Source organism: Catharus ustulatus, chromosome W (genome assembly GCF_009819885.2).
Source record: "Catharus ustulatus isolate bCatUst1 chromosome W, bCatUst1.pri.v2, whole genome shotgun sequence".
Taxonomy (NCBI): Eukaryota; Metazoa; Chordata; class Aves; order Passeriformes; family Turdidae; genus Catharus; species Catharus ustulatus.
This window is the reverse complement of record NC_046261.2, coordinates 1,041,538-1,054,334: the sequence shown is the minus strand read 5'-3', so window position 1 is coordinate 1,054,334 and position 12,797 is coordinate 1,041,538. Positions and strand designations below refer to the sequence as shown.

At 48.5% G+C, this 12,797-nt stretch overlaps 1 protein-coding gene across 3 annotated transcripts in view; it reads right to left on the bottom strand.

The window, feature by feature from the left end:
• LOC117005091 (protein FAM219A-like) overlaps positions 1–12,503 on the bottom strand; it is a 137,027-nt gene extending 124,524 nt beyond the window's left edge. For 2 of the 3 annotated variants that reach the window (XM_033076359.1, XM_033076360.2), the window contains exon 1: positions 12,103–12,503. In XM_033076359.1, coding sequence (XP_032932250.1) covers positions 12,103–12,162 — 60 coding nt within the window. In that variant the 5' untranslated portion in view covers positions 12,163–12,503. The remainder of the gene's footprint in view (positions 1–12,102) is intronic. The other variant, XM_033076361.1, reaches the window with a different exon arrangement.
• Positions 12,504–12,797: the final 294 nt, after the last annotated feature.

Below are 12,797 nucleotides of genomic sequence, written 5' to 3'. Positions count from 1 at the left end.
GATGGATGACCAAACATGGTTTGTACTCTTATCATGCCTCAAGCAAATTCATCCCAAATCAAGGTTAGTGGGATGATAGATACTGGAGCAGATGTTACTATCATATCTGCTAACACACGGCCTCAATCGTGGCCCATCACTGCTGTAGGACCTGTCATTGCCTGTCTCTGAGGTTCTACACAAAGCTACTCCAGGAGGACTGCAGCCACCATTTAATCAGACTGCTACCAACACCCTGACTGATGGGATGTCAAGTTGTATTCTGGTTCTGTCAGTGTTTTGGGTTTGTTGTTTCTAATACTGTATTTCTATTTTATTTTTCCTAGTAAAGAACTGTTATTCCTAATTCCCATATCTTTGCCTGAGAGCCCCTTAATTTAAAAATTATAATAATTTGGAGGGAAGGGCTTTACATTTTCCATCTCAAAGAAAGGCTCCTGACTTTCTTAGTAGACACCTGCCTTTCACACCAAGACAGTTCTTATTGTTGATTTACGTCCTACAGGTATTATTGGTCAACGGAATGCTCAGGGGTCTGAACCACTACACATTTTGGAATGGGTCTTTATGCCCCACAAACCTAAAAGGACAGTACCCACTATTTTTTAATTGATTGCATAATATCTATTACAGTAATTTCACAACTATAAGGCGTACCCTTTTGACTAAAATTTTCCCTTGAACCCGGAAGTGCGCCTTATAGCCCGGTGTGCCTTATCTTATGTACAAAGTTGCGAAATTTGCCAAACTGGAAGTGTGAGCTGTGAGCCGTGGGGGGAGTCGGCAGTGCCACAGCAGTCGGGTGGAGGCGGGCCAGGGGGCCCACGGCACCACCCCGTCAGGTGGAGGCGGGCCAGGGGAGCCCATGGCTGCCAGGTGAAGGTGGGCCAGGGGGCCCACGGTACCACCCCTCCTGGGTCCAGATGGTCCCGGGGGCCCATGGTTGCCGGGTGAAGGTGGGCCAGGGGGCCTGCGGCACCCCTCTCCCGGGTCCAGGCAGTCCCAGGGGTCCATGGCTGCCGGGTGAAGGCGGGCCAAGGGGCCCGCGGCACCCCCATCCCGGGTCCAGGCAGTCCCGGGGGCCCATGGCTGCCGGGTGAAGGCGGGCCAGGGGGCCCACGGCACCGCCCCTCCTGGGTCCAGGCAGTCCTGGGGGCCCATGGCTGCCGGGTGAAGGCGGGCCAGGGGGCCCACGGCACCGCCCCTCCTGGGTCCAGGCAGTCCTGGGGGCCCATGGCTGCCGGGTGAAGGCAGGCCCGGTGGCTCACGGCACCAACCCTGCCGGGTACAGGCCTTGCACTACTCTCTGCTCCAGGTCACAACCAGCAATGCCTCCCTGACAGCCCCTCAGCAGACTCCATAGAATAGTAACAATGCTTGAATATCATTGCTCCATACATTGAATGATATTAAGTCACACCCATTTACATAGGTACAAAAGGGAAATAACTACATTCTGTGTGGATAAAATAGGTCTTTGGAATCCCACAGAATGGATTTTTGCTGCACTTTTATTACCTGGTTTGGCAGCAACAAAAGCCTTTGCTGAATTAAATAAGTTAGCTTGCTTTGTAACAAAAAGAATGAATGAATCTTCTTTAATTTTGAGTGCTTTAGGTATAAATGTAGATAGTGTGTAGCAGGTTGTCTTGAAAAATTGTGCTGCTCTTTATTCTCTTTTGTTTGCTCATGGACAAGTTTGTGAAGAGAGAGTACAGTAATTTCATGGCCATAAGGTGCACCGGACTATAAGGCACACCCCCCGGGAGTCAGCAAATTTCACAACTTTGTACATTATATAAGGCGCACCAGACTATAAGGTGCACTTTTTTTTTTTCCGCGAAAATCCGTGCCACGCGCAACAAAATAACTAATTAGTAACGGACTCCCATGATCGTGGAGTTTACTGGCAGGTGCTCAATTTGCAAACATTTTTCACAGATTGGTGTAGTCTTTAAATGCAGCCCCAAGCGCCCTCCCCGTGCACGGGGCCTGGCACTCCCGCTTGCCCCTGGCTGGCGAGGCGGGGCTCGGGGCGGCCGCGGCTCACGGTTGCCGCGGTTCAGGGCGGCCACGGCTCACACCTCGGGGTTGCTGCGGTTCAGGGCGGTTCGGGACCATCTGCGGGTTGGGGCGGCGCTGCCCGCTCCCTCTCTCCCTGTGCAGCTTCTGGGGCTGGGACCGGGGGCCTGGCGGTGCCGCCCAGCCCACGCGGCCGCTGCTGACCAGGGCTGCCCGCTCCCTCTCTCCCTGTGCGGCCGCCGCTGGCTGGGGACTGCCCGCTCCCTCTCTCCCTGTGCGGCCGCCGCTGGCCGGGGACTGCCCACTCCGTCTCTCCCTGTGCGGCCGCCGCTGGTCGGGGGCTGGCCACTCATGCCCCCCCTCACGGCTCGGCGCTCCCGTGGCACCACCCCCCCATTGTGGCTCACGCTTCCAGTTTGGCAAGTTTCGCAACTTTGTCCATTATATAAGGCGCACCGGACTATAAGGTGCACTTCCGGGTTTGGGGGGAAATTTTAGTCAAAAGGGTGCACCTTATAGTCGCAAAATTACTGCACTAATGGAAGATTTTTGGGTAGATTGCTGGCTAGAAGGGTTAGGTTTATCACATTGGGTAAATTGCCTTATTCAAACTGCGCTTGTCATTTTTGTATCATCATAATTGTTTCGCTCATGGTGCTATGTTTGTTATCCTGTTTACAAAGAGCCCTTTAGAGAATTACAAAGATAGCCTTTGTATTTTAAAAACAAAAAGGGGGAACTGTAATGGCTGACTGTGGAAAATCTGAAAGGCATTCCCAATTAGGTAAAATGAGAGGCCTCTCTCACTGCCTTCTCTTGATAACAATCCTGTTCTATCCTGCCAAAGCAAGTCCTGTTCTGTTCCCTGGGTCAGCCTGGTGCCCCTATCCCTGTCCCTCAGTCTCTGGTCACTCCCAACCTGTTTCCCTGTTGGTCCTTTGCCCTAAATCCACCCTTGTAACACCTCCATGTCCCCTGGTAATTGGTCTCTGATGCTTTTTCCCCGCCCTGCTCATCCCATGTACTTAACCTGGACCATCACAAAGTACCTTGCCTTTGTTCTCTGAACCATGGAAGATGCACACACATGGCTGAAATAAACATCTCTGTGAAACCCCGGCAAAGGCCCTTCCTGCCTTCTTTACTTGCTATCACCCCAAGCAGCAAACAGATGCAACAGTCGACAACAGGTTTGAAAGGCCTCACAGACTGGACTCTGACTTGATCAGTTGTACTGTGAGAAACATAGAGCTAGGGAAAGAGAAAACTCACTTTTAATAGGTACTGGAGCTACTTAGTCAGTATTAAATACATATCAATGAAAAGTAGGCTAAGAAACTGTAAATGTTGGTACAACAGGGAAAGCAAAAATTCAAACGCCATTATTTTAAAATACAGTAAAAATGAATAGCACATCAATTTTTATATATGTCAGAGTGCTTAATTCCTCTTTTGGGAAGAGACCTGGTATCAGATTATATTTAAAGATGGAGAAGTACAGTTATTTGTATATGAGACTAAAAAGCTATAGAGGCAAGAATTTTTATGTTGCAGGGAATACCAGAAATAGACAATTCTGAAAGAATACTGAAAGCCATAGAAAATGCAGTAACACTCTTGGTTTGGGCCAGAGGAACTCCAGGATGTTCCTGATGAGTTCAGCCTGTAAGCGTTACCCTAAAACCTGGATAAAAACCAGTAACACAGAAACAATATCCTTTAAAATTAGAAGCTAGAAGGGGAATTGAGTTTAATAGAATTTCAGGGAATTTGGATTAGTGATAAAATGTGAATCAGAATATAACACTCCTATTCAAATAGTTCAGGATATCTACCCTGTTATAGCCAATCCTTATACCATGGTAACAGCCCTTATGGAATATCATCAATGGTTTAAAGTGCAGTAATTTCACGATTATAAGCCGCACCATTTTGACTAAAATTTTCGTCCGAACCCGGAAGTGCGGCTTATAATCAGGTGTGGCCAATATATGGATGAAGTTCAGAAATTTGCTAACCCGGAAGTGCGAGCCTGCAGCAGCCCCGAGTCGAGTCGAGCCTGCCCGACCCCAAGCCGAGCCAGTAAACCCCACGATCCCGTGATTCTGTTACTAATTGGCAACTTTGCGAAAGTTGCACACGGATCCTCGCTGTGAACGAAAGTGCAGCTTACAATCCGGTGCAGCTTATATATGGACAAAGAACGAAAAGTTGCCGACACCCAGACGTGCGGTTTATAATCAGGTGCGGCTTATATACGGACAAAGAACGAAAAGTTGCCAACACAGTAACCAAAAGGGGGAGTCACTGGTTTTCCTTGAGCTGTATGCTGAAATATCAAACTGGTTTAATGGAGCAAGAAGTGGAGTTGAAAAGTAACCCCAGTGGTAAATCCAGCCCGATTCCTGAACACCCCAATGCAAGAAGAAGAGCGGTTAACCTATGATTGCTTACAGATGTAAGTCGACCAGACCTACAAGGTGCAACCACTGAAGATCCAGAGATAGAGAGAAGTAGTTTGGTTCAAGATGGAAAACAAAGAATGCAGTAGTCATGTGTCTTGAGTTGCAATACAGGATGTGACCAAAAGTGTGTATTCTATCACTATCTGTTGAGATCAGGTATATGATGTTAATAACTATATAACACCATTATAACTTCTATGGCAGCTGTATGCCCATCAGTGTACTGGGCATCTTACAATGCCCATCTGTTCCACTCTAGATTTGGGGATCTGAACATGACTCCCCTTCAATCGCCACCAAACAAGGGCAGCCTTGATGGAATCAGAATTGGCTTCAACATGTGACAAGACCACACTCCTGGAAAGGAGTGCAATACACCTTTTAAGAGACTCCTGCAGGGGTATAACCATTCGCCTATGATTGCACATGCTGCACTTGCTGAACTTTTACAGACAGTCTCACTTTCTCTGGACATGAAATTATGTAATACTCTAATTGCAGGAGATCACCCTGAAAAGGTGGTAGAAGCAGCAACAGCAGTGCAGAAAGCACTTCATGAAGGCTAAGTTGAGATTCTACCTGAGGAATGTCAAACCTAAATTTGCCCTGTCGGAACAAAAATATATTTACTGTTCAACTCAATTGCATTTAAAGAGACAGAACAGAGATAGTCTGAGTGGGAAAAAATAATTTTGCCATTAGTCCAAGCTGTCAGAACTTGAGCCACAAAGGGGTAACCTGTCCAGACTAACCCTGCCAAGACTTGTATTGTTTTCTCTTTCCAGGAATGATGCCAGCACACCCCCACTGAAGATGAAGCTAACCATCAAAGGACTGCTTATCCTTCTTGCAGGAACAATCATTGCCAGCACGAACCAAATTTGGTTCACACATCAACAACCTCAACCCTGAGGGTGGAGATCCTCAGTTCTTTCATGCTAATCAGTATGATAACTATAGTACATTGTGCATCCCACATACTTCTCAGTTGTGGGTGCAATTTACTGTGACAGCAATTATAAAGGAAGGAGATAAAAGCAATTTGTCCACTGAAATTCAAAAGGTAACCTGGGTTAAAGCAACAAAATTTGAAAGGGAATTCCACTCTTGGTGGTAATTAGTTAATTTCCCTTATGACCCCACCAAGAGTAAAGCCACAGTTTTTGCTTTAACAATACACAGTGCTTTGGTATATACTATACATGCAATCATTATGTCAGGATTAAATCACAATGAAGTCGTACTCTATCCCCTGGAACAGAGTACAGGCCCAATGGAATGGATGTGCCTGTATGATAACCCCTTGTGATTTTGTACTTGTAGACAACTTTATTGTAGATACAAGCAATTACAGTAATTTCATGAGTATAAGGCACACCAGAGTATAAGGCACACTTCCAGGGGTCAGCAAATTTCCAAAATTTGTCCATATATAAGGCGCACCGGAGTATAAGGCGCACTTTTATTTTTGCAGCGAGGATCCGCGTGCAACAAAGTAACGAATTAGTAACGGAATTGTGCAATCGTGGAGTTTACTGGCAGGAGCTCAATTTGCAAGCATTTTTCACGGATCAGCGTATCTTTGAAATGCAGCCCCAGGTGCCCTCCCCGTGCCACAGGACTCGGCACTCCCGTCCGGCACTGGTTGCCGTGGGCTGCCCCAGACTGCCGGCTCTCGCGGGCTGCCCCGGGCTGCCCTGGACTGCCGGTTCTCATGGGCTGCCCCGGGCTACCCTGGACTGCCAGCTCTCGTGGGTTGCCCCGGGCTGCCCTGGACTGCCGGCTCTTGCAGACTGCCCTGGGCTGCCCCGGGCTGCCCCAGACTGCCGGCCCTTGCAGGCTGCCCCGGGCTGCCCCGGACTGCCGGTTCTCGCGGGCTGCCCCGGGCTGTCCCGGGCTGCCCTGGACTGCCGGCTCTTGCAGACTGCCCTGGGTTGCCCCAGGCTCCCGTGGGCTGCCGGTTCTCGCGGGCTGCCCCAGGCTGCTGGCTCGCACTTCCAGGTTGGTAAATTTCCAAACTTTGTTCATATACAGTAATTTCACGACCATAAGGCGCACTGGACTATAAGGCATACCTCCAGGAGTCGGCAAATTTCGCAACTTTGTAGATCATATAAGGTGCACCAGACTATAAGGTGCACTTTTGTTTTTTCCCGCAAAGATTCATGCCGCGTGCAACAAAGTAACTAATTAGTAACGGAATCCCACGATCGTGGAGTTTACTGGCAGGTGTTCAATTTGCAAACATTTTTCACAGATTGGTGTAGCCTTTAAACGCAGCCCCAAGCGCCCTCCCCATGCGCGGGGCCCGGCACTCCCGCCTGACCCTGGCGTCGGCTGTTGAGGCGGGGCTCAGGGCTGCCACAGCTCACGGTTTCTGCGGTAGCCCGCTCCCTCCCTCAACGTGTTGCCCCGGCGCTCCGGCCCCCCTGGGCTTTTCCCCCGCGGCGTCACTGCCCCGATGCCGGCGGCTTTCCCCCAGCCACCCGGGCAGCGCCACCACCACCACCGTGCTTTCCCCCAGCCACCCGGGCAGCACCGCCACCGCCACCGTGCTTTCCCCCAGCCACCTGGGCTGCGCCGCCACTGCCGCGGCGCTTTCATACGGCTGCCCGGGCTGCGTCGCCGCCGTCGCTTTCCCGTGGATGCCCGGGCTGCGCCGCCACGGCGCTTTCCTGCAGCCGTCCAGGTCGCACCGCCGCGGCGTTTTCCCCCAGTCGCCCGGGCCACACCATCACCCCCACGGCACTTTCCCCCAGCCGCCCGGGCTGTGCCGCCGCTTCCCCGATGCCGGTGGGCTCGCATCGTGCCGCCGCTGCCCTGATGCCACCGCCGGGCGGGCTCTGCTCGGCTCGGGGTTGTTGCGGGCTCACACTTCTTGTTCCCCCCGCACCCAGGCCGGGGCCGGCACCGCCTGGTTTCTCGTTCCCCCCGCCTCCGTGCCCGGGGCGGTGCCGCCCGGCTTCTTGTTCCGCCCGCGCCCGGGCTGGGGTTGGTGGCAGTTGTATAAGGCGCTCCGGGGTATAAGGCGCACTTCCGGGTTCGGACCAAAATTTTAGTCAAAAGGGTGCGCCTTATATTCGTGAAATTACTGTACTCAGCTCCTGTTATATCTTATCAATTGTTATGATTTAATTATACACTGATTTTAAACATACAGCCTATGCCTATTGGAATTAATCTCACCTTGATACGGACAAAAGACTGATTATCATTCATAATGATGTGGAAGAAATCCAACAAGTATTGCAACAAGTGAAGAAAAACAGGGAACCACATTGGTAGGACATTTTATTTGGATGATCACCAGCAGCAATGGGAATTCTTATACAAGATGTTATACCCTATGATTGTTCTTTTAATGTTAACCTCTCTGCTTTTCATTTTGGTAATAAAATTACACCTTAAGATGTGGGGGATTAAAATGAGATTGTCCCCAAAATTTAGAGACTGCTTATAGAATGCATTTGCCCCTTTCTGTCTCTCCCTCTCTCTTATTTTTCAATGGATCACCATGTCTATATTGGTGTTTGAGCCATGGAGTGGTGTAGAATCCCAGAAAATAAGGGGCTAATGTGTATGTGTCAAACACTGATAGCCAGATAGTTGTGGAGCCAAGCAAGGATTGCTGGTAATAACAGCTGAGGATTGTTGGTAATAATACACTGTGAAAAAGAACAGGATGTGGCTGGACAAGGGGGCCATGTGAAGGTAGGACAGCACTTTTCTGGGATAAATGTCCTTGTTCTGGTTTTTGGAGATAAGCACAACACAATACACCACAAATGCAGGAATAAAGTCAAGAAGCAGGCATGGACTGTGGGAGAGGGGAAATCAAGACCACCAAAGACCCCTGAAGCCTTCCAACCCACTTCCATAAAGGTCCAGAACAGACTGCACATAAGAACTAACTTGCATAGAATGCAAGAAACTTATCTCCAGGGTGGGGAAAACCTATATATAAAAAGGTACTCCTACAAAGCCCAGATGGCACACCCAGGACCCTGGACACCCCAGCTATATCGACACTGGGACCAGGACTGGTGATGTCTTTTTCTTTCTCTCTCCCCCTCTTTAATTCATCTCTCTCTCATACCTTTCACCCTATCCCTTTATCCAAAACCCACTCATATAGTAGGTCAGGGACTAGCATACCAATTCCCATGCTAAGAGTGTAGTTGACTAATAAAATTCTGAGGTTTTGCGGGCTCTCTGACTTTTGTCATTCCTTTCAACCATGACCATCTACAAATCTTGCATGCTCCCTTCCCCTTAAGGGTAAGACATCATACACACTGATATTTTGGTTGTTGCTAAACAGCACTTACTCTAAATCAAGGACTTTTCAGTATACCATGCTCTGCCAGTGAGCAGGTGCTCAAGGAGGGGGGAAGGGAAGCATAGCCAGGAGTTGGAGCCTATGCTGGAATCACTTCTGGAGTTTGTCCCTGGCCCAGGGGGGAGAATAAAAATGCTCCTGTACCTCTGCACCTAAGACCTGATACAGGACAGAGAAGGAACAAGACAATCCCAATGACAAAAAATGAAACATGCAGGGAGGTAATTTTTAGGCTACTGTTATAAATTACACAGCAGCACATCAAAACAAGTTGCATAACTAAAAGCAGCACTTTCTGAATTATTTTAATTTCAGAATCCTTAGTACTGTAGGCATTTACAAAACATATATCTGTGTAACCTCTGGGCTACATTAAAATTAATATACATAGGGATGACATTTTCATTTTAGAAACTTTTTTCCACCTAGAAAGAAGGATTTTCTTGTCTATCTACACTAGACGTAATGTTATATTAACATACTTTTTCTAAGCCCTACAGGTATAGCCTTTCTTTTTGCTTCTTCATTACTCTTACTTTCTCATTTCAGGTTTTCCCCTATTTTAGGGATGCATCAGACAAAACATAAAGGTCTTAACACATAGCACAACTTCCCTAGGATGAAACAGTAGATATTTTCCAAAAATAATGAATGTGGATTTGATAAGCATGCTGAACACTCATACTGTCCACTGACTAAAATGATAGTTTAGTTTTTTAAAAGTTAAGCATACAGTAGATAGTCTAGTTTTTTCTTGTGATAGAGGAGAGTGGGAAGGGTCAAAACAGTTACTGTAACAGAATAAAGCAGCAATATGGGGCAGAATTGTGTGGCAAATCAGTATGATAAACCTCAGTCACCTTCTGAACTGCAGTGATTCTTGCAAGCATCCAGTCCCTACTTGCAAAATACAAACCAGGAGCTACACAAAGTAGACAAAGCCCCTGGAAGTGTTGTACCAGATTTGTTCTGTCCCACTTCTGAGCCCAATGCCAGTATTTCTAGGCACACAGAAAAATCCCACATATCCAGTTATAGCAACAGCCTTCAACATAGACAAGCTATGCACTCCATTAGTTAAAAATTAACTGAAACCCAGAAACAAAGATTCAGAATATTCTTTTAATGCAAGTGTTAAATCTCTTTTTGAAAAAATTCTTAATTCTTGGCTGTTGAAGAAGAAGGAAACCTATTTCCAAAGCTTACTATGACAGCTGCATAATATAACATCCTACCCTACAACAGCAGGGTTGGACCAGACCATCTCTTTGGGTTCTGTTCACCGTGTGGCCATGCAAACATGCATGCACAAGCCAATTCCATTCCTCTACTATTATCATGGGGTTTCTAGAAAATACTTATGTGTATTTTTTCGTCTGCCAACAACTTTTCCAAACTTCCTAATCTCACTGCCATGCCTACTTCTCTCAACATGAATAAAGAGGGTCAGCCTTTTCATGCCTGCTGTCTCTGCTTGACAAAACACACACCCACACTCACACCCCCCAAGTAAGGCATGCAACAAGTCTACGTCAGCTTTTATGGATGGTTTTCTTCCCTACCACAAAGGTTAGAAGTTGAAAAAGCAAATAAACCACCACCACTTAGCTAAAAATATTTTTACAATTTTTCAACACTCCCACGATAAGTGTTTTTCTTGCCATTGATGGGTAATTTAAATTTGTAAACTGTCTTTCTGTTCACAAGACAATTATTTTGCTCTCAACTTTTTGCAAACACTAGCTGCAACAATAAACCAAGGATTGATACATCAACTCTAAATTATGTACAGTTTGATATACTGGAAATCTCAGTAGTATCTTCAGTGTTAACATGAACCAGCCAATAACCTATCCTCACCTGCTGTCAAAAGGATCTGCACAAGTACTTTATTAAAATTATTTCAATTTCTCTAAAAATTTCACATCACTGTCTCACACAATCAGATGCCAAGAAGGAATTTGCTTACTCCAGGTGCCACAGAGAATCAACATCTTGAATCAGCTCATATCCAGCTTTTACTTTAATGCCAAGGTGAACTGTATTTCAACAGGTCCCAGGTTGCACATAACGACGCACCTTCAAGTCAAGAGTGAGGCAGACTGAATTAAGTGGGGAGGAACACACAAAGGAACCTTTCCCAGATGGGAAACATAGATAACCACATTCAAGTGTTCTGCAGAATGCAGCTGGGGCACAGCACACACAAGCAAGCCTGTAGCATCAAAGCAAATACACACTCATAAGAAATAATCACTAAGTAGTCTTGGTGATGATCTAGCATCTCCCATAACTACCAGCCAGTTGGCCTTCCTTCATAAGCATCATTTCAGAAGATACCAAGAGCCCAGGACCACTCTACCTGCCCAGTTATGCAGCCACAAAGTCCCACAAACCTGTATACGTCCTTCTCTGCAGATTCCCCGGGGTCCCATGTAGTAGTGTAACCTTTATGTCAACTTCTTCGGAGCTCATTAACAGTATAATTGTGCCCATGAAGTGGAAAAATAAAACAAAATGAAAAACATATGCCCTGGCGTGGGGGGAAAAATCCAACACCTTACAGATTGCTATTTTATGTGAGCAAAACTGTAATTTGACACAGATGTTTCTTTGCAGAACACCTGGATTTTTCACACAACGAGTATCCAATAGCATTTTTCCCCTAGAGCAATGGCTATAAAATCAGCCACAGAGAGCGTCCCACAGCTTCATACCACTCACGCCAGATAGGTGTCTTTAACGCACATCCCGTGCGGATATTCCGCCCCTAGGGAGAACCTCTCAGACCGGACTGCACATAAGCATCGCTCAATTCTTCCCCAGATCTCATGTATACTGTAAAAATCAACTAAAACCCCACCAGTCCTTTACGCCTCCAGCGGCTCTGGCTGCCCGTCCTTACTTGGACGGCCTCCTCAATCTTACCGCCGCTCCCCACTCCTCCGGAGCACTCCCCTCCCCTGCACTGGAGCCTACTGGCCGAGGCGCCGGTAAACACTCATCTCATGCACTAGCCAGGCCGGGGCATTTCGAGACGTTACTGCGTTTGCAGAAGCGACATTTCAACCGAGGCAGGAGCAGAGCCCCCTTTGCCCGCCCCCTTCCCTTCCCTTCCCTTCCCTTCCCTCTTCATGGGCGGCTTCTGCCCTTGCTACCAACACCCAGGGAGATGACGGCCGTTACACAACAATCGCGGCGCACGGGCGCAGGAGCACACACCCCCATGTCAAGGGGGCAGCTCCCGGAAACAGCGCGGCCTCCCTCGCCCCTCACCAGCAGCTGCATCTCGGCCCGAACGGCTGGCACCTGGAACCGGTCTATCTCCTCCATCATGATGGTGGAGACAAGGCGGAAAGAAAGAAGACCGAACGCGGGGAGACTCCTCAAACGTCGAAAGATTACGACAACGCCGCCGCCCACCACAGGTTCAGCCTTATCATCGTCGCCGCCGAAGTGACTAAGCCGCGCCGCTTCCAGGCCCGGCCGCGACCGCCCCGCCCTACATTTGCATATTCACGAGAGTCAGGAGTTCTGGCAATAATTCCGGGGTCCAGACGCTCGGTTCTCTGCGGCCCTCGCCTCACTGCCCCAGGAACGTACAATTTCCTCCCTCAGGAGGCGCTGGGACACTTCAGGGGGAGGTGAAGAGGAAAGGAATAGCCAACACCGACAGTGTTCTGCGCCCGGATTAGTTGCACGCCGCTTCCGGCGCGTTGCCATGGTTGCCGCTATCGACTTCCGTTGGCCGGAAGGGTATGGGGCTATTGTGAGGAGCAGCTGGTGGCGGGGAGCCGCTGCGGTAGCTGCCATGCCAGTCAAGGTGGGCGACAGGCAGCGGTAGGTAAAGGGTCTGATATGAGCGGGCATCGTAGCAGGGTTGTGCCTCCCTCTCGTGTGATAGCGCCGTGGTGAGCTCACCACCTGTGCTTCGTTTTTCGGGGGAATAGCGATTCACACGAGGGAGCATC